This window comes from Hippocampus guttulatus, chromosome 11 (genome assembly GCF_054856545.1).
Source record: "Hippocampus guttulatus isolate MCC_2025c chromosome 11, RoL_Hgut_1.0, whole genome shotgun sequence".
Taxonomy (NCBI): Eukaryota; Metazoa; Chordata; class Actinopteri; order Syngnathiformes; family Syngnathidae; genus Hippocampus; species Hippocampus guttulatus.
In genome coordinates, this window is record NC_141271.1 from 9852953 (window position 1) to 9874596 (window position 21644).

The 21644-nt window shown below is 40.8% G+C and overlaps 2 protein-coding genes across 2 annotated transcripts in view; one reads left to right on the top strand and one right to left on the bottom strand.

The window, feature by feature from the left end:
- Positions 1–21644, bottom strand: part of LOC147198007 (general transcription factor IIF subunit 2-like) — a 34041-nt gene that overhangs the window by 4320 nt on the left and 8077 nt on the right. The window contains exons 4-7 of the mRNA XM_086124169.1: positions 21181–21254; positions 21072–21090; positions 19892–20036; positions 643–724 (exon numbers count right to left, since the gene is read on the bottom strand). Of these exons, the coding sequence (XP_085980295.1) occupies positions 643–724; positions 19892–20036; positions 21072–21090; positions 21181–21254 (320 nt within the window). The remainder of the gene's footprint in view (positions 1–642; positions 725–19891; positions 20037–21071; positions 21091–21180; positions 21255–21644) is intronic.
- kctd4 (potassium channel tetramerization domain containing 4) lies at positions 7933–9774 on the top strand. Its single transcript, XM_086123612.1, has one exon. The coding sequence runs from the start codon at positions 8157–8159 to the stop codon at positions 8931–8933; it is 777 nt and encodes a 258-aa protein (XP_085979738.1). The 5' UTR covers positions 7933–8156; the 3' UTR covers positions 8934–9774.

The window sequence follows — 21644 nt, forward strand, 5'->3', positions numbered from 1 at the left end:
TGTGGCCATCTGTAACGTCTGTCTAGCATCCAAAGCAAAATGATCAGTGCGTTATTTGAACATACGAGCCCCCCCCCCCCCCCCCCAATCAGGACCATTGCTCTCAGCAAGTGTGCTCTTGCAACGCACTTTGTCAGTTTCATTGTTAACTAACGGAGGACACAGAAATAGTCTGAAACAGCTAACCAAACGGCGTTGTGTTTGCATTGGACTGTATTGTATAATAATATAATAATACATTTTATTTATAAGCACCTTTCAAAACACTTAAGGACACTTTACAATCAGGAACAAGAACAATAAAACCACAGTCCGGGTGTATTGCCGCATCTGCCGGTGATAGTTTGTCATAATGATACCAACCACTAATCTGCCCTGAATAGGAGATTCCAATGAAAAGCAGACCAATTTCAGTCAGTGGTATAAAAAATGTAAAAAAACAGGTGGATGGACACACAAGGATGCACAAAAAAAGCATACACCGTGCTGCTGCTTTCCTGTGTCGTGACATGTTTAGGTGCCAATATCACACATGGCAGATCACCGCAACGAACTCAAGACACCGACATGTGATGTCATTTGTTTTTGTCTTTCGTCATATTTGTTTGTCCACATGAGTTGTGCATTTTGCAGACCACTCACTTCTTAAGCTTCATGTAGTTGTCAGTGACGACGGGTCTGCATTCAGCTCTGTGCACCACCATCCCCTCCAGACTGAGCTCATCTACGAGAATGAAGATTTGTGTCGTTATGGAAAAACGATGTGACCTTTGCGGGAGCATATTAGACATCGATTCTTTGTCATTTCCCGTTAGGATTGATTTGGGAACATCGGCAAGTGCGTCCATCACAAGACAAGCATTACCGTGGGGCAACAAAGCAATTGTTACAGCATGCGCACTCGAGTGCTGTGGTGAGGTAAGTGGGCATACAAATTAGGACGATGCAATTACAGGATATTGCTTGCACATTTTCATCCAAAATATGGTACCGTGTCAAAAAAAAGGGCTATTACATCTACACGAGTGATAACATGCTCTTAAAAGACCCACAGCTGCCACACTCTGACCCCACCTCCTATGAGGCATCTTCATGTGCTGCTACATTCTCCCATGTTGAACACTGGAGCTGCGAATTCAGTTCAATGTGTGCTCATTCGATTTCATTTCTAACTGGGATTACTCAGAACAGGCTTACTGTTGACCCATTTGAGCAGTGTCAAGTCCCTGATTCGTTTCCAAATAAAATGACCATTTTATCGCTGTTATCCATTTTTGTTTTTCCATTTGACAACAGAAACAACAAGGAGGTGAAAAGTACGCGTCTTGGTCAAAACTCGAACGAAACGTGTTCAATGTCAAGAGATGATTAAGTCACGTGGAATCGATATATCGTCTTCAGAATAAACCAACTGTTAAGCCTGTTGTACTAATGCCAACTGCTTGGCGATTTAGACGCTCTTGTTTTTCCATTCGTCATTGTTTGTATGTGGACATGCACCATTTGGGAGAAGCCGCAACATTTTACACTCGGTTGAGTGAGATGCTCAAAGGGCTGCAGGAGGTCCAGATGACCCGTGGAGGAGACGGAGAATCCTCTGACGTGCGAATGAGTTGACTGCGCAGGGATGCGCGCCAACGTCACCTTGTCTCCGCATTTCAAATGTGTGGGCAAGCGAGGCCCAAAAAAAAAAAAAGTGTGAAGCATGACGTCTACTCGGAGTGACGACATTCGGTGGCGATAGTGGCACAGCAGGATCCCCTGTCGGAACACGCCAACTGCTACCAGTCTTTGCAACTGTTCTTTTTGTGTTCGCGAATGATAATGGCACACTGTGTCGAGATAATAATAATTCAGATTTTATTAGTGGAGAATATTTTTGCTTCATTAAGAATTAACTGACAAAAGGCAATCCTGACAGGCCTGAATGTACATGTGCCAGGAATAAGTTATGTGGATTTATGTACTCAACATTTAATTAGCTCAATTATCATACATTCTAAATTATGGTCTTATAGTCAGATGTTGAAATAAATGGCATGATGAGTAAACATTTAAATGATGTGGTGTTTGGAATTCAAAGATTTTAGTTGTTTTCAATACATACACTTTATCAAAGGACATATAAACAAATTAAAATTCCGTTCCTCTCTTTAACATTGAATGTGCAGATTTCGTCTATTTTCCATGGTCATATTGCATTTGGGAATTTTTCATTCATGCTGCCATAACTCACATTTCCAGTGTGTGACCAATTAAGTTAGTCCTTACTTTTCATCCAAAGATTAGCGACATTAAGATTAATGTTTTTTTTTAAGATTCAATTTATTTGCTAAATACATTTAGATTGAGTTTAAAGAGCTTACTATTCGACTGTGGTACAGACTGCGTTGTCGACTGAGTAAAGCTATTGATCTTATTGCGAAGGCCTCTGATGCTCATTATTCAGGGAGGGAAGGTGAAATGGATGAACGGCAACAAGTCCAATCAATAAAGAAGACAGATTACACCAACATCTCCCTCAGGCAACACAAATTCTTCAATATGGTTGCCTTCAGTCAAAAGTAGTGTGGAGTGACTTGGGTATAAAGTCACACAAGCCAAAAAAATGAATCCTGAAGAAGAAGAAAAAAAAAGTCGCTTTTGAATACATTTTGAGGGCAAATTTATCTGACAAAAACCGAGACCAAGAAGCGTGGAGCTTGGATTCACGTCTGGGGGGTGGGGGGCGTTTCCCGTTCCCTACTCATGGTTGCGTTCAGAAAAACTGGCCCCAGCATGCACTGCTTCACTCTGTTTTGAAAATCAGAGTATTGTTCAAATGTGCCATTCGGTTATTCAGACTGCATTCTGGCCATCGGCCGTGATGCACCAAAAGTACTGGCCAATCGCCAAAAGAAAGTCAAAACGGTTGGGGACTGGGGAGTTTGGGTGCCAGTCCAAGCTCTAATTTTAATAAATGCAAATCGCACATGACTATAAGTCACAGGACCAGGCAAACTATGAAAAAAAGGCTGACTTACTAATCAAAAAATTATATATACAGTATATCTACAGTTTGATGAATCTGTTCAGCCTGAAGTAACTGGCTTGAAGGAATTGCCCAAAACGTGTTATGAACAAAGCAGCAGAAAGGAAAACATCAACAGATAATACAGACCACCGACATGAATGCTGCCCAGGTATAAGGTAAACTATGGGCTTTAAAATACAGGAACCAATACTACTCTTCTACAAAGCCTACAGGTAACCATTTGTCAATGTGTCCAAATACTCTGTGACCTACCTACTTGCGCTCAGCAAAAAAACAAACAAAAAAAAAAAATCTAAACAGATGGTTACTTTAAAAATGGCTGCACCTTGCTGTTGTAGTGACTCGGTTTGTAATGATGAGCATGCATAATACATATGTTCAGTGCACACTTTCGCTGAGTTCACGCTTGTCGGTTGAAAGCTGATTGTGGCTTGCAAAGAGTGTCGTTTGATTTAAAACAGCCTTGAATCATTTAGTGCAGGTGCAATCGCCGCGGTCACCGTAGCAACCACCACATGCTGTCCAACTTCATGTGTCGCATGAGGTTCAATCAAATTACGGTCGGTGGGTTCTGAATATTGAGGCCATTAACAACTCGGGTTGAAGTAGAAGTCAGGGAAGAAAGGATCTTGATCTGCTTACTGCTCAAGGCAGGCAATTAAAAGGTAATGATTGGATGAAACACATGCCAGCAAACGGAAACTAAAATGACACCCACATACAACACACGTGAAAATGTTTGGTCGGTGGAAAAGCCACGTAGAGAGGGGTCTCAAGGCTCCGGTGTGGGGGAGGAAACTCCTGAGATTTACAAAGAGTCCAGCATGCATGTTTCACGATAAAAATGTCCAGTGATAAATCTGTGCTTTGGCCAACACGATCAAATGTTAACAGCTGCTAATAGGAAAATGTGAAAATCAGTGAAGTTGTTTTGGCCATATTTTTACCAACATTCCTGCACGAGCCTATTTTCAAAAAGTGAACCCATCATTTGCTTTTCTATAGCAGAAAATAATCCTAAAATTATTGTGCAAATGAAAACAATCATAAAAACAAAACGTAACTGCCGCAATCTTTCTGAGGACCCCATGGCTGCCCATTGAGATGCCTGCTGCAAACTACACCATGTTCATCAACAATGCAGCCACAAAATGCAGCCATAGCAGGTCATTTACACCAATTGCCTCTTCTGAAGGATCCACCCCCCCCCCATAAGTGTAAAAAGCAAAATATGGTTAATTATTGGATATTTGCCAAAAGTCTTGTTGCACGCTTTATGGCTCACACGGTAGCGGTTTATAGGGAGAAGATGAAGAGAGACCATTTACACATTCTGTATAGATGAATAGAGGATGAGAGGAGTGAAGACAGAGAGACTGATGCGAGGGAGAGGTTACCCGTACACCCCCTCACACTCGGCTCACACCTCCATCTGTTTCAAGGTCCTGCGCTTGCAGCTCTGACCTCCCTAATGTTTCACACAACAAACAGCAAGCCACCCACTAAGCCTCCATCCGCCACCAGTCTCTAACCTCTGCTCTCCTCATCTATCGTACACAAGATGATCTGATAAATACACAGGCTAGATGTCTCCTAGCTTTCTACATTGATGCGTGTCCAAATACTGCTCCCCTAAAGCATCTGGGGGTTTTTTCAGTCGTTAATTGTGGAGCCTTATTACAGTCTGAGGCAATGCTAGCTGTATGAGCTACATAGCAATTAGTTTTCCGAACATCTGTACAAAGCCCAAAAGACACGCGGTCAATACAATAGCAATCAAAATAGATTACTTCCGTGCCGTCGCCATTTAACCCTGGAGGCACATTTTCTACTCTGCGTGATCATTTCATTGTCGTTTTTTCCTCCCTGTACTCACGTTAGGCCCTGTCAACTCACCATTATCTCTGTAATCTACCGGAACAAATCTCCATGTACATGAGGAGACTTAATGCGCTTGCTTTAAATAGCCACGGCCATGATGGACGACAGATGCGCTGGACTTGTTAGAATGCAAATTGATGAGTGTATTATCTAATTGCTGTTTTTGCTCCTGACAGCTCGTACTGACTTTCACCACAACGTAGAGGAAAAGATGGGAAAAAAACCCCAAAGATGAAATACATAACATACAATACGAAATGTGAAATTTGTGAATGAAGCAACATCTTTATTCATTCACAAAAAAACAAAAACAAATAAAAGAACAACGTGAACACGTTACAAATCGTCACTGTCGTATGGAAACCTCGTATGTCCAATTTTGATACTATTGGTCAGTCCCTACGAGGGTCTTATTTTTACAAATTAGTGACCAATACAAAGTGTGGAAAATGGCCAGTTCTCTTTGATGAGGCTCAACAAATTTTGCTTTTTTTCCTGAAAAGTGATGTTTTTGGAGATGCGAGGCTTCCACCTGACGCCAGCAAATGTACACGTACACGCACACACAGCTGATAAAGCGTCGCCTGTTAATGATAATGAAGAAGCAAACTGCATGCAAGTGTGCAACTTGCTGATTGGCTCTCCAAATATAATTTCCTATTATTAGAAGCTCATCTGCGCAGGCCGGAGGCTGCCTCATTAAGGAAATGCAGTGATTCCAATCAGTACCATGCATATCATTTTGTTCGCCGTAAGCTCGTCTTTTTGACAGGACGAAGTACAATACAAAATGTGGCCCCTTATTCAGAAAAGTTACCATCGCATTGTAAGTTCCCCAATATGTTTGAGAAGGTAAAAGGTGGAAAGTGTAGGTTCGTAATCAGGATTTTGGCTCCAATCTCACTTTCTGCACTGTCCATAACTTCGTCGAGGAAATTAATGTCCACACACTCCTCTTGATTTGGTTAAGTTTACTGGCAATTAAATGGGTGGTGCAAAAAATAAAATAAAATAAATGGAAAACCTGTGTGGCTCGAGACCATGCTGCCTGACCGCATTACCACAGCTGCTTCCGTCTAATAGGCATTCAAATACTGAAGTAACTAATAAAACTACAATGTGATCTTCAATATTATAAAAGCTAAATGAAATGTTACAGTGCATCCTATAAAATATCCACACACGTTTTAAATGCAATCAATCTAAACCACTGACGAATCATTATTACAATGATTTTCTATACACACGAACTATCAGCATTTCAACTTGTAAATATTGTTAAGAAGTCTATTTTTTTATCAGAATGAACATAAATCACCTCTTATGCCAAATAAGAATTCACTTCAATTGAATTTAGGCTCTGGGAGAATTATTCCATTTTGATGTGAGGAACAAGCTGTACGGTTGGCCGTGCTGATCGTAGCTGGGTGCAGACAAGTCAATCACTGGAAAAAAAAAAAGATGTTTTTGATGCATTTCGTCATTTAAATTTACCTTCCGAACACTTGGTTATTTGGGTCAATTATATGATCTACACATGCAGATTCTGTGCCAAAGAAAGGCTTCTGCAAGGATAAAAGACGAGACTGACAGCTCTGAGCTCAAAGAAGACCCTATTTTAAGTGGTTGCCATGCCATCTTCACAGCAGTCAAGTGACTCCATGTTTCACCAAGAGCTCTTACTGCACCTTAATGAATTATTCACCACAGTAAAGAGGGAAGGAGCATCCTTTTTTTTTTTTTTGCAGCATTTTGGGAAATGTAATTCAGTCATCTCCAACTGCTATGCAAACACAGCCTGACGTGTTTTCTTTTCCCCTCTCCCAAATAATGAGCATGCTCCACGGGCCATCTTAATGAAAAGGCAGAAAGCAAGTCCACCCAGTTAAATTTGGCTCGTTTGCAATTCTGACGGAGTGTAGTTGATAACGACTCCACAAGTTGTTTATGATGTGAAAACTACCGCAGAGACAGACAGACAGAGAGAGAGAGAGAGACACACACACACACACACACACACACACACACACACACACACACACACACACACACACACACACACACAGACGTGAATCATATCTTCAGTCAATGTATTCAAATGTTTACGATCATCGCCAATATGGCCTCACTGATGGTTTGCAAAAACGATTTGTACTTAGTCGGCATTTTGTTTTTACCTACAGGGAAATCAATGTCCTGACAAGACGAAAATAATAAATAAATACAGTATGACAAAAATCAGTATTTCCTTGTACATGGTAGACAAAGACTACATACAACCCCACCTGTGAAAATCTGTTTCAGGTTTTGAACATGGATTGTCATTATTAATTTTGGATCACCTGTCACACGAGAGTACCTGTCATTCAGGGGATCACATGACATAAAATGAATAGTTATATTTGCGGATTAACATTTGATGCTGTATATTGTGGAGGTCCAAAGAGTGTGGACCTCAATTCATGTTTATGTTCCTCCGCCACCATGGGCCCAAGAAATACTGTACAATCAAGCACCTGCCAAAGAAAAGAAGCCTTGGGTGATAGGCTGCAAGATAAACCTACTGTATTTAGGGTTAGGGTGAGGGTTGGGTGCAAGATGAAATATACCTACTGTAATAACATAACACGTTGTTGCTGTGCAATTAGCGGTGAATAAAGTGGCATAACAAAGGCAGAGGAAAAACAAGTCTGTAATATCTTTTATATACACACAGTCCCAATTTCAGTCATGAGAGGATGTGAATGTGTAAGTGTGTGTATGTGTGCACACTAATGGCCAGAACTTAGTTCTGTACCTGTTGTGAGTGAAAAAAAAAAACAGACTGGAGTTCATACCCCTCTGCTATTTACTCCCATACTCATTTTTTGTCTGCGTGCGTGAGAGGGAGAGAGAGAGAGAGATACTGTCTGCCCACCCACTCAAGGGGAGGGAGACAGAGAGAGAGAGTGTGAGAAAGAGAGGGAGGGAGGGAGACCAGTATAGAGACCCTTTCTCTTTTTCGAACTATCAGTCCACAGGAGCTCCTCTGCCTGACAGGACTCAGCCGCCCACCGTTCCACACCTTTAAACACAGCCGCTATCACGACGCACGAGCCGAAGACAGATCACAGTGTCAGAGACTCATTCTCACATCTCAAAAAGAAAAAGAGGACCACCGATCCAAATAGCGCGGCTCGCACACATGCATACCCGCCAGCTCTGAGGAGGCTGGGGTCCAAGCTGGAGAGGCAAGGTGAGAATGGAATGGAATCTCAGAAGAATGGAAAGTGAACTGAGACACATCAACCCAGACCTGCTGCAGCCCAGCAAGAGCTTCAAGAAGCCCACGTCAGGCACGATCACGATCAACGTCGGGGGCTTCCTGTACACCGCTCACCGGAGCACCCTCGCTAAGCACCAGGGTACCTTTCTGGAAGAGCTGGCCAATGGTAAGAAGCCCGTCCAGCACATGGATTCCATGGGAAACCCCTTCATTGACAGAGACGGTCCAGTTTTCCGGCATGTGCTCAACTACCTGCGAACCGGAGAGCTCCAGCTGCCCGACGACTTCCGGGAGGCGGGGCTCCTCCGAAGAGAGGCCGATTTTTACCGTCTGGTTGAACTTGTCGAAGCCGTGGCTCAGTGGGAAAGTCACAGGGCTGCCCAGCGGGAGCCTGCCTTTTTGGAGATGACAGATAGCCACGAGAGGTCACAAGGCCTCAAGGTGTACTGCAGCGATCACACCTTCATCGAAAAGGTCAAAGGCCGGCTGGTGCAGATCTCAAAGAGTCGCCTGGATGGGTTTCCGGAAGAATTTGAGGTGTCTTCCAACGTGATCCAGTTCAGACATTTCATCAAGTCGGAGCCGGGCTCGCGGCTCGTGCTGAAGGAGGACAGCACGTTCTTGTGCACGCTTGACTGCCTGAAACTCGAGACCGTGATGCTGGCCTTGAGATCTGGCTTCAGGTTGGTCACCAGTCTGGACAGCAGCAAAGGCTCCGTCGTGGCAGCTGAAGCCCTGCATTTTGTCAAATAGGCTGAGAGGGAGTTTGGAAGAAAGAAGAGAGGTGTGACACCCAGAGGGGTAGAAAAAAAAAAAGAAGAAGAAGCAGTGCCTGATTACACCACCACCCCTCCAACATTTGATTTTGACTTGAAGGTCTCTTAAAACATGTTGAGCTGTGATTCGTTATTAGTGGAAAAAGAAGAGTTCAAGAAGAGTGTGCTTTCACTTGATGTTTATACCGTATCTTCACAATTCATTGCACAACGTTGGCCCACGATCAAAGCATTTAATCTGCCAGAATAATTTGAGTGGCATCATCTGCAGGAATGCTATTTTGGTTTCAATGTTTGTTCTGCCAGTCAATCCAATTGCATTTAATGCTCTGATGCTAATTTGACTTTACGTCAGTCCCCACAAGTGCAGTGAAGACGGCACAGTAACCCCTTTGACATCAAATTGAAAAAAAAAAAGGGAGATTCTCAACAACGGGTAGCTTCACTAGTGGCTTCATTACACAATGACTGCTTCTGCTGCTTTTGCAATAGCTGCAGCCCTCCAAACTAACCATGATGTGCACCATTGTGCCACTCCGCTTTTACGACAGTGTGTGTGTTACAACGCGTGTACTTTGTTGAATAGCTCATTATGCACAGAGGTTGGCGTCCTAATATGAACCAGCATCCGTTTCTCTTTCCCTTGCATTAAACTGATTTTAGCGCAAACACCTGTGACTGTTGTAAGGGCTTTGACTCGAGCATGACACATTTGTGCACTCAAGAAATGTTGTGTTGGTGCTGTGAGCCTCTGTGTCGTCAGTGCATCAATCATGACTTTGTGAATATTTTATGAATAAAATTAAATTGAAACCCTTGATGGCAGAGTGAGAAATGTTTGTATCCTTCCATGCGCGGCGGTTGATTGAATATTTGCCACTAATGAAATCACATTGCACCCCACTGAAAACAATATGCAGTACACACGAAGAGCATACTGTCTGTATTACGAAGCTCCCAAAACCATACTCGAGAACACATTAACTGCTTTTAAAAAGACAGGCTAGCTTGCTGCCGTGATAGCACAACTCAACGTGGAGCAGCCCTTGGGTAGAGAAGATCTGGTATCCAGAAAATAGGCCAATCATCCTCTTCCCTGAAGGAGGAACACTTTTTATCGGATTGCATGTCACTATAGTGTACTATTAACATGAAAATGGCACACAATCACCCCATGTACTATGAAGCGCAAGCCATTGGAAAATATACCTGCCGAACTGCACCATTACGCATAGTTTGAGTAGGCCCTTCTCTTCCAATGATATGGGCTGCTGAAGCGCAGATTATTGCACAGATCATTTGTTATTGATATGCCTCGAGACTGTGGTCACATTATGACTGGCTAGTGGGTGTAATCTAGCAGTATGTGCTATTAGCACACTATGGCAGCCTTCAAACTGCCTGAAAATGTCATAACACAGTGAATATCACGTCCCACATCATTAAAAGTTGGAGGAGCAAGATGTCTTCCTCAAGGACTCTAATACAGAAAAGAATAAAAGGAATATCAAAAAGGCTTTAAAAATGATCCATTTCAGTCTAGGAAAATAGGTCTGTGGTCCAAAATGTAAGAATATGGTGTTCTCCCTTTTGCATCTTAGACATGAGAAAGGTTGAGCAGAATGTTTTTTTTTTAAATTTGCTACCGATACTTATTAATGTGGTTTGTTTCCTAAATGAAAAAAAAAAGACTACAGGTCATGGTATATTTCTTTAGCTATTGATATTCAATGATATTTATTTTTTAATTATTTTTTTTTGCCTTCTGCATTTTTCACCCCAACGTATCGATGATCACATCATGTCTGTACTGTTAGCATTGGCAAAATATCTCTATAGTATCGTATCACAAGATACACAATTCCCACCCTTGATCTGATATAATGTAAACCAACTAACAGGCCTTCCACCTGTCCGTCATACGGTGACGAGCCCGACTTGCACCATCTGTGGTGACCGAAACCATCTGCAGCATACGCCCTCCGTGAGTCACGCAGCCACATCAACCTTGGACATCTTGACTTGTGGTACACAGTAACTCATTTCAAGTTCAAATGCAAAACTTCCACACAGATATTTTTGTTGGTTGATTAAACATGGACATTCTTTCAGAAAATCTTGGTGAAGCTGGACTGCTCTGATTTCAGCATAACTCACTCTAATTGCAGTTGAGCGTCATGCATTTTTAATGGTAGTTACTGCTACACGTACTAATTGCAAGGTCACGTGATTCTTGCATCATCAAAAGGCAGCTTTGGATGAAGTGAGTGAGACGAAACCAGATAAATAATCTCGGCGAGCAAATAAACTCGGGCTTTTCACCCGTTGCTGGGCAAACTCCATTCCAACATTTCCATCATCATTCTCTCAAACACCCCCCGCCCCGTCCGTCTATGTTAACAGGCCTAGGTCCTCTCAGCTAGAAAATGACGAACATACCTCAGATTCTTCTCCTAAAGGTCCAGAAACAGAATCCGTGGCATAGGGGGGGGGGGGGGGGGTAAAGTAATAAAGGGGGAGAAAGTGAGGATGCCGAGGACATTCCACATTCAGATCAGAAGCACAAAGAATGGATGGTTGTTAAGGGAGAAAAATAAATAAAATAATGCATCCATTCATCAGTAATTGAATCAAATTGTCAGGAGGCTCAGGAGACTTCCGCCAATTTCACAGTTGTAAGATGTACAATACGTATTATGCTTGCAAATGTGGGAAAAAACGTAATCAGCCCACTGAAAATCTATTGAATCAAATCAGAATACTAGATACTTTCCCTCCCTCCTCCTCTTTATTCCATTATTTTATTTCTTTTCAATGTTTATTTCTTTTCAACATCTCTCTCTCTCTCTCAAGCTCACCGTTGCTACGACAACAAGCCGAAGTGGACATTTCACCAAAGCAATTAAATGAGTGCCATTGCAAACATGCTTCAATGTATGTTCCATCGCACAGTGTAAACAATTAATAAATCATCCAGCCATTGACTGCAGTGTGGCTTGCATTTGTCTTGGACTGCAATAACGGGTACAAAAAAAAAGCACACAATTATATCCAAATTGTGACTTTTACCGCCAACAATATTTAATTCAAACAGTTGGCACAATTATTTATTATTACACTTATTTCACTTTTGTCAATTATTCATTGTTTTCTTAATCATATACAAATAAAATAAAAGTCCCCCACCTTTTTTTTTTGCCTGAACTATGACTAACTGGAAGCTGCTGTCTTACGCTCAACCTCTGAATAAAGCACTGTATGCAGAATGATTCATACAGCCTGTTGCAGTTTCAATAGCTCCATTGAGGACGGTTGAGCATCATGGGGTATTGAACTGTCAATCTCCATCAGGCCTGGTTTAGACTATTACTGACTAGTAGAAGACAGAAACTCTCCACTGAAAACCTGACTAATGACAAGACGAAGACTAGATTGAACAAATTTTGTTAAAATCCTCTTGCACAACGCAGTGATTACCCTGCTGAAGTATTTTTCACACTCACACAAAAAGACATGGTCACTACTCACGACTGGCTTATATTTTGAATTGAAAAGCGCATGTTCCTAATAAAGGGTGTATGCTATAATGGGTTACATTTAGTTTATGAGTCACTTTTTACGGTGGTGGGAAAATGCTAGGGCAGGACTAATTTGACGAGTGGGCACAATCAGCCAAGCTACGAAATGTCAAATGTTTTAGAGTGGAGCTTTTCTTTCCTCATATTGCTATCCTGGGGACCGATGCAGGATGGTGAGATTGAAGTCAAACCGGGCGTTTGCCAGCATCTGACGCGGTGTCAGAGGCATAACATCACAAGTCGGGACAATGGTGAAATTCAACGCCTGAGACTGTCATTCCACATCCAGTTGTTTTGAAAGCAATCATCACTGTGGCGCTGAATTACAGTTTTACTGTTATGCTTCTGGTGCACAGTATGAAAGCAACTCCAGTTAGTCATTGCGGCTACGGGGGCAAGTCTTCCATTCTTTCAATGATACAAGAACCAATTCACTGGAATGTGTCTGTGAACCTTGAATTTTAAAAGCCTGAGATTGTTTGGAAAGAAATGAAAAGATGCTTATATCACACTATGTGATGCAATGCAACAGTGGTTTGCGATTTAGTACTGTACAATTTTTTGGAGTGTGTGTACCAAAGTTATTATAGTCAAAGAAAACTAACAAAATAACAAAACTAAAATTGAAGTTAAAAAAACCCCCACTGTCATTAACCAAACCAAATAAAAGCCAAAAAAGATAGAAGATTAAAGCCAAAACTAAAACTAACAGAAACTACATCTCAGGTTTATAAAACAAAATAAAACTATAATTAAATGTGGCGAAAATGTCCTTTGTTTTAGTCTTTGTCAATTAATATCATACATAAGCTTTCTGGGTTAATTTTAAAAGTATTTATTTCAGTTTTGCTGCGTGTCCGAAGGAAGGTCAATAAGTCATTTCAGAATTGTAGTTTACTTTATTACGCACTACTTAGTGACCTTTTCTTTGTAGCTTGTAAATGACAAGTATTCCATATCCTGCATTTTTTTAAATTGAAAAAACGAATACTAAAACTAAACTAAAACAAAGCATTTTTTCTAAAAAATAAAAACAACCCAGCCAATATCTACAGGCAACAATGTCACACATTTGGTAACTTTTTTTGTTATTTTCATGTCACAGGACCCCTGTGTGGGTGGCTGGGAGCACAGCAGGTGGGAGGCAAAACCTTTGTGTGTAAATAATGCATATTAAATTTGGCCACTTCAACGCTGGCTGAGTCACAATCCTATGCTCACGTTGGACAGAAAGAAACAAAACAAAATAAAACATGGCGAAGAATAAAAGTAACTCATTATCAGTAAGCTCAACCCCCTCGTTCACACGGCTGTGAAGCAACACAGGAGAAAAAAAAAAAATCAAAAAATTTGCATCCACATACCAATGGAAATATACTGTAATACTTGGCTTGAAAATGCATTTAAAACAACTAATTATACTGTGGAAAAGCCTGCAGCCATTGTTGACATACAGTATGTGAGATGTCATTACAATGAATGGAACGTTACACAGCCGTGAAACTCTGAACTAACATTTCATCAATTTCATAAAATTTCAAAGCTGTCAACATTGAAGATAAACAATTTTGGTCCAATGGTGACAGTTCATGTATGAACAAACCGAGCTTGAAGACAACTAAAATTGCAAGCTGGGCTCTGAAAATGGATCAATATGAAATCCAAAGTATCCTCCAGATGGACTGCAATGATTTTAAATATGGAAATGAAATGTGCATAAGACCACAGATTTTTGGAAAGCCGAAAATTTGAAGAGACCTTATCATCACACGAAGCAGCTTCCTCTGCCACTGTAGCGTAACGTCTGAATTATACTCAACGCTAAGCAAATCGCAGTCAATTTCCAGGCAAATTCATGAAGACAATGACCATGCTGTCCAAAAGAAGAACCTTACTGGGGTGGCAAGAATGCTCCTGAGGGCTGAACTTGAAAGCCTAAAAATACTGTACATGTACATCAATGGTCACCCCCCCCCCCCCCCCTCTAATATCAGTACTCCCTGATGTCAGCAATGAGCAACCAAGTGACATCGCAATACCGCAAGATTTACAGTGCGGCACAACAGCAATGAAAGGCAACACTTAAGTGCCTACCTGCGTGTGGATTTATGGGGCCATTTGGCTATAATTCATGCTATTCAGGTGCTGCTTCATTAAGTGAAAATACAATTATGTCTGACAGCGCCGACTGAACAGTAATTTATTAGCCACACTTTGCGGGCAAATCCAAAGATAAGACTGCAATATATCCAAGGACTCAAATTATAAAAAGAGATTCATATTTTAATGACGTTGGACACCAGCTACAATCTTTAATGTAATTCTAAAGTGCAAGAGCACTTTTGTTAAAAAGTGGTGTTTTTGCTCCTCTATGCAGTATGCTTGGCGCAATGAGATTAATAAGCTTCAAAAGACTGCTTCAGCTGTAGTAACCAAAAGAGGAAAATATGACATAAATTTCAGAACTGCACATTCGACGTCATGCAAAAGTAACAGACAATAGTAACCATTTCATGGCAGTCATTGGGGGTGTAGGACTGTCATGAAACACGGAGTGGCACCCAAATTGCCCAAAAGCATCACGGTGCCAATAGTGTGCATCTCTTGTCTTTTTCTTTTGTTGATGAGCAGTGTTGTGCTTTCGCCAAATATACCTTTTGGAATTATGGCCAAAAATGTTCAACTTTGGTTTCACTGGAGCATTAACAAAATCTCCCAAAATGTGAAATACACCAAAATATCTAAATAGCCTGTAAGAACAATTGGACAACGAGATGGGTGCTTCCAAAGGCTTCAACATTCTGCCCCATTATAACAGGTTAGTCGTAGCCTTAAGTCACAGCATTGCTTTACAGCTGGCTTTCTGGTCTCTGCATACTTCTGTGGCAGCTGAGCCTGTTGCTTAGCAACTTCTTGATCAATACCTGCGTCTTGCCAGAACAAAACATGAGGGAGAGAGGGGAAATAATGAAGTTCATTTTGGTACAAAAAGTACAAAAGCCATGTCAGATTCATGTGTTTGTCACTGATGGTTGTCATGAGCGAACTCTCACCATTGTTGCCTGACTGAATACTTGCATTACAAAGGCGGCGGCATGCGGTGTGAAATGTGGGGATTATCGCGGAAACACATGAGGTCGACTGAATCTTATAGCCTTGGGGAGAACGGGAATTGCGTTCAAGCTGGGAATAAGGAGATAAAACTACCATTTGTCCGGTTTCAATATGAAAGCCTTCAAAGCAGCAGGTAAGACGTAGGTAACGAGTCACCATTTTAGCCGGCAAATATTGCAACACTTGCTGACCACTTGCTCAACATTTCACACATATGTGTACAACGGTGCTTCAAAACCACGACAAACCAAATGGTCGGACAATTTGGCATTTGAACAAAATTTTCAGGGAAAATAAGCCTTCCTGTCAAACCATAAACTCTTGTGGGACTGCTTTAAAATGTCAGTACAGTATTACATTGAAACATTTCCTGGAAGCTTTGGTGAATGGAAACTAAATAATGTCATAAGTTTGATGTACCTGTATGCGCACACACACACACACACCACACACACACACACACACACACAGTGTGATAGAACATGCATTGAATGACCAAGCCAATTACAGCCTTTAAATAAGTATGCGTCCACCTCATGTTGTTGTCATGGCGACAGAGCTAAAATATTACACTTGCCAGATTAGTGTTTATGTGCATGTGGGGGAAAAAATGGGGGATGATAGTGTTCCAAACGTAGTTGGAGGGTATTCACGTCATGCCACACAGCGGCATTTGATTCGTTATCCATTCCAGAAATATATACGATTGTGCAACTTCAATACTTGGGTACAACTTGTGTATATTTAAATTTGAGCTCGGACTGAAAACCGAAATCCCCATTGCCTGATCATGAACGTGTAAAACCAGAAAACAATGACCAAAAATTGTGCAAGGCAGAGCAGTCTGTATATATTACGATAACAGACTGATCTCATGAGCAAAATCGAAATGACAAATGATAAGAGTTCTAATTTTGTGTCTCAACAGCAAAACGAATATCATCATTAAGTACTGTTAGAAGTAGACAATGAAAAAACAACAACATTCACATGAAGCGAGCCAGTTTCTTCAGATACATTACAGCATGGGTACTTGGGTATTAACATTATAAACATTCAAATGGAAATTGGAGCAAATTTTATTGTTCTTGTTTTGGTTGTAAAGTATCCTTGAGTGTCTTGAAAGGCACTTATAAATGAAATGTGTTATTATTTATTATTATTAAATCAGGACTTGAAACAAAATGTTCTATGTGTCCACAAAGATACACATGAGTAAGGTGCACGGTGTAACAGGTGTGTGTATGTGTGTGAGAAAGTGATCAAGAGAGACTTGTAACGTTGAGTGGGAGAGCAGTGACATCCTGCACACCTTACTTCGGGCAAGTGATGTTGTAAGCTAAGCAGTGGCGAATAAACAAAACATTACATCTCAGAGGAAATAATCCAAATTTATTTCCCACTGTATTTTCACAATCCTGTGGCCACTTCAAAAGACAGCTTTTGACACAATGCAGGGTCAGTTATATAAAAATGGTTTCACAGGAGGCAATGTTTTTTTTTAATGGATCGCACAATGTTTTTTAATGTGTTTATCAACATCTACATGGAAATTAGTCAGTGCTGAAAAAAAAACTTGCAAAACAGGAACAGCGAGCCATTATCATATGTAGGTGGTATTAATGTACGATGTGGGTGCATTTAAAGTGCTTGGGGGCGCTGAAAGCCTCAATCTTCTGGCACAGGGTGCTTCCTGCTGAAAGCTTTAATTCAATTTGCAGCAGTTTAGAGGGAACATTCAGCAAGTTGGGCAGAAATATGACTGAAGAGGAATGAAGGCAATCACGTAGAGAAATTCACATAAGCTCCCCACTGTCTGTTTTGCGTGCATTATATTGTTAGTGTATGCTTTCCGATCATTCAGTCTAATAAATGGTGGCTTTGTACTTCATGTCTGGATGTCAAGACTTACTTCTGGACGTGGGACCCATGAAGCACTGAGTTTCTTTTCCTCTCCTTCTCAGCTCATTGCCATCCGTGTAGTACCTTACTAACCTGTTTCGCCTTGTTTTTCTCTCGCTACTCAGGAGTTGCGCCTTCACATTTATCTGCTGATAATCAGCGGTGGTGAGGCAGGGGACTTGAGTGTTGGGAGCGAAGCAGTATCGTCTTTGATGCTGTCATGATGTTTTATGTGGGGGAGATTAATGTTGATATGGTTGTTGGTGTGCCCAATGGTCTAGTGTCCCTCCCCTGGCTGCTCAACCCATTTCTCTCTTTATCTACCTTCTGTCCCTCCATGTCAAAACCAGCCGGCCGAGATGGTGCCCGGTTTCTGTTTTGAGGTTTCTTTCAACACTGACTTTATTTATACCACAAGCTCTCTCAATGAAAGGCATTACTTTTTTACTTTTGTGAGCACAATATGGTGTTTGTCTATGTGAGCCCTGCGATTGGCTGGCAACCAGTTCGGGGTGTACCCCGCCTACTGCCTGAAGACAGCTGGGATAGGCTCCAGCACACCCCGCGACCGCTGTAAGGATAAGCGGATCACATGTCTTATGTGTTGTGTTGTATTGTATTATTTTGTCATTTATGTTCTGTTGATGGTGGCGCGGGCACCCGCAGCGGCTCCTCTCTCTCTCTCTCTCTCCTGTGTTTGTTTGCACTGTGGTTGAGAGGAAAGCAATTTCATCTGTGCTGTATGTTGCACATAGAGCACATTTGACAATAAAGTTGACTTGAACTTGAACATGATGGATGGGTGGAATATTCAGTGCTTCAGATTTTGGTGGCAGTTTAATGGAAGAGAACCTCATTCTTGAGCAAAACAAGTCTTACGCTGCTTTTAACGCCTGTGTTAGTGTACTTCCTGCTGTGTCCTCTAGCAGAGGACAGAACATAATTGAATTTATAAGCGCCTGGGTTTGTCTGTAACTCTCCCCCTCCCTCCCATCTGTTCTGCTGCTAAATGAGGAAATTATAGAAATGTGTTCCACTTTCACTCAGTTTAAATAAATGGAATCTGCTTGGATGTTTACAAAGTCATGAATCCACAACCCCGCTCCAACAGAGGAAAACCTCTACAAGCAAGGATTCAGTTCTATTGTTTGACCTGGTAGTGTGGCCTACCGATAATTTAATTATTATATGAAACTTAATGACATGGGTAGCTTCATGCTTGCCTGGTTGCGATGTGTTCTTCATTATTCAGTGTCAAATATTTTCATTGGCGTTCAACAATGCTCCTTATAAGTTTCGAAAAAAATACATCAATACAATATAGGTTTATTTTTGTCATTGCCACCCCAAATTCATGAGTCAGCTACAAATTCCGGGATTTTAAAATTATTTTGACACTTTTTCGATAATGTCAGACAGTGGTTTAAGTTATGTGCGTTGTTTTTTGCAATCTGTAAAAACATTATTGGGAGACAGATTTGTAAAGTAACACTAATAAAATGTGTTTTAGTGTTACTTGGTAAATTGGCAACATCGGCTCATAAAAAGTGCAAATTTCCAGATTATGGTGTTTTTAAAACTGTATTTTGAGTCGCAGCTACTTTTATGATCTGATGCAAATTCCTACAAATCTCTCAGCTCTATAATAATAATACATTTCATTTATAAGCGCCTTTCAAAACACTCAAGGACACTTTACAATTAAAACAAGAACAATAAAACCACAAATATGGCACAATAAGTCTGCCAACAAACAGCCTACAAGTGTAAATCACAATACCCCCCCAGTTTTATCAGGGATTTTACAGTGAAATATCAGATGACTATATTAGCGGTTTTAGCCAGCTAACTACAATCAATATTTTTTGTAAATTAAGATTTGAGATTGTGTATACAGTGATCCCTCGCTATTTCGCGGTTCGTTTATCACGGCTTCAGTGCATCGCGGATTTTTTCAAACATATTCATAATTTTTTTTTTTAAGTCCGCAAAAAGTTGGCAAATGGTCCGCGAGAAGCTGCAAAACAACAGCGAGTCACATAGAGCAACATATACAGTACTGTACTCCATTAATATGTTTATTGGTCGCTACTTCGCGGATTTTCGTTTATCGCGGGTGGTTTTGGTCCCCATTAACCGCGATAAACGAGGGATTACTATACTTTATATCGCCAATGTATAAGAGAAAAACAACTACCGGTAATTCAATATAGATAATCACAATGGTCAAAATACATATTTCCCTATAATTTGCACCCCTTTCTTAAAGTGTCTAAAAATATATATTTTTAAGTCTTCATCCAACATTTAACTAACATCTGCTCTCAAAACCAAATCTGACCTTTATCACCCTGGCTGAAGACAGCCATGGTCTGTCCACCCAGTGAGTTCATGGTGAAGGGATGCTCTCTGGGGACTTGCAGAGGAGACTCACTCTGCCCAACAGCACCGATAGTTGTCAGCTCTTCATTCAGACTGAAACAAACCTGACCAAAACAATAAAATATGTCATCCATACGTAAAATAGGAGAAGATCAAATTATCTAGCATGAACAAAATGCAGCTGCAACACATACATTACAGTTTATTAGAAAACATTTGAGAGGGGTTGGGGGGGGGGGATTCAAATACAGAATCTGGCAATAGTGGGAAAACATTTGTGCTGATGTGCCTTATAAGAAATATACTTCGAGCACCTTGTGCTACCCTCTGGACCATCGGAAAATGAGAGCGTTGTTGGAACGTGCTGTTCACATATTCAGAGTGCAACAATGACCAGGGAGACAGAGTGTCAGGCAGGACAACATTCAAAGCCGTTATTCGTGAATCCAAAGAAGCAGACTCTCACTTAAAAAGACGTACTGCACTCTCAGGGAGGTTAGTGCGGCAAATTAACCAAGTCAATGCCAAAAGGTAAAAATACGTTTGTAGAAACTCAATCATTGAGTGCCAAAACATGTAAATACGTAGTGCGAAAGTATTGTTTAGATATTTGAGGTATCACAAATGCAAAAAAAACAAAAACATCTAAGTGAAAATTCTCTTGACACAAAAGAATCTTTTTTCTCAAAATTTTTCCTGGAAACAAGTATTTTCAAGAAACTTACTAAAGGATGGTAAACTGTCAATGTACTTTTTTTTCCTGATGAAAGAAGAGTGTTCAAGCTTTGTTTTGGTAGGTTCCAATGTGTTTATAGTTGGAGAACTCAATTTTGTGTAGGCCTTCAAAAATTAGTCAAAATGTTCAAAAATGGCTGGCACCGGCTCTCCCAATTTGAGGAAAATGGCTGCCATTGAATGAGTTAAATTTCCGAAAGCACCTCCTTGTCTTTGCAGTCAAGTATTTGCAGGTCTACTTTTTGTGCCAAGGGCTTGGACCCACTCAAATTGGCACTAGGGACAAAATAAATTAATAATTTAAAAAATCATGTTAATGACAATAAAGTCTTATTTTGTTTTAATAATGTGTGAAAATTGAAAAAATGAACTTGAGCCCAGTGCTTTCATTGGATATGCCTCACCTGAGTTTTGCCTTGCTTTCTATAAGGGCGACAAGGAATAACAAACAACAGTTAATGGAAAGCGATAATAATCAAAACAAATGAAATGACTCGACTAAACCATACATACTTTCCAATAGTAAGCTTCCCCACCTCTCCCTTCTCTGTTTCTTTGTCCCACTGTTGCGCTAAATACTTTGGAACCTAGGAGAAAGACAGACGACCCCCACCCCAAAAACAACAAAAAAGTCAGTTTTTATCATTCGAAAAGATGCCTACCAATACATTAATTGTGCAGCTACTTTTATTTTATCTTACATAAATATAAGGTGTCAGCAATTTGCTAATTGCATTCTAATGATGGTTGCGTATCTGAAGTAGAGAACCTTTTGCTATTTTGATAACTTGCAGGTGAACAAACCTTGACAAGCCACACGCCTTTACTTTGTTTAGCTCCAGTGAGATTAACTTCCCCCTTTTCGGACATATTTGCGGTGTAATGTGAACAATTCGGTTTAGGAAAAATACACCACACAGGTGCGTTCGAACTTCAATTTATTTGCGCAGATCTTTTCTGACCGGAACTACCAAATG

Excerpts from the sequence above, each read along its gene's own strand:
- kctd4 (XM_086123612.1), top strand. The coding sequence starts at position 8,157 with ATGGAATGGAATCTCAGAAGAATGGAAAGTGAACTGAGACACATCAAC.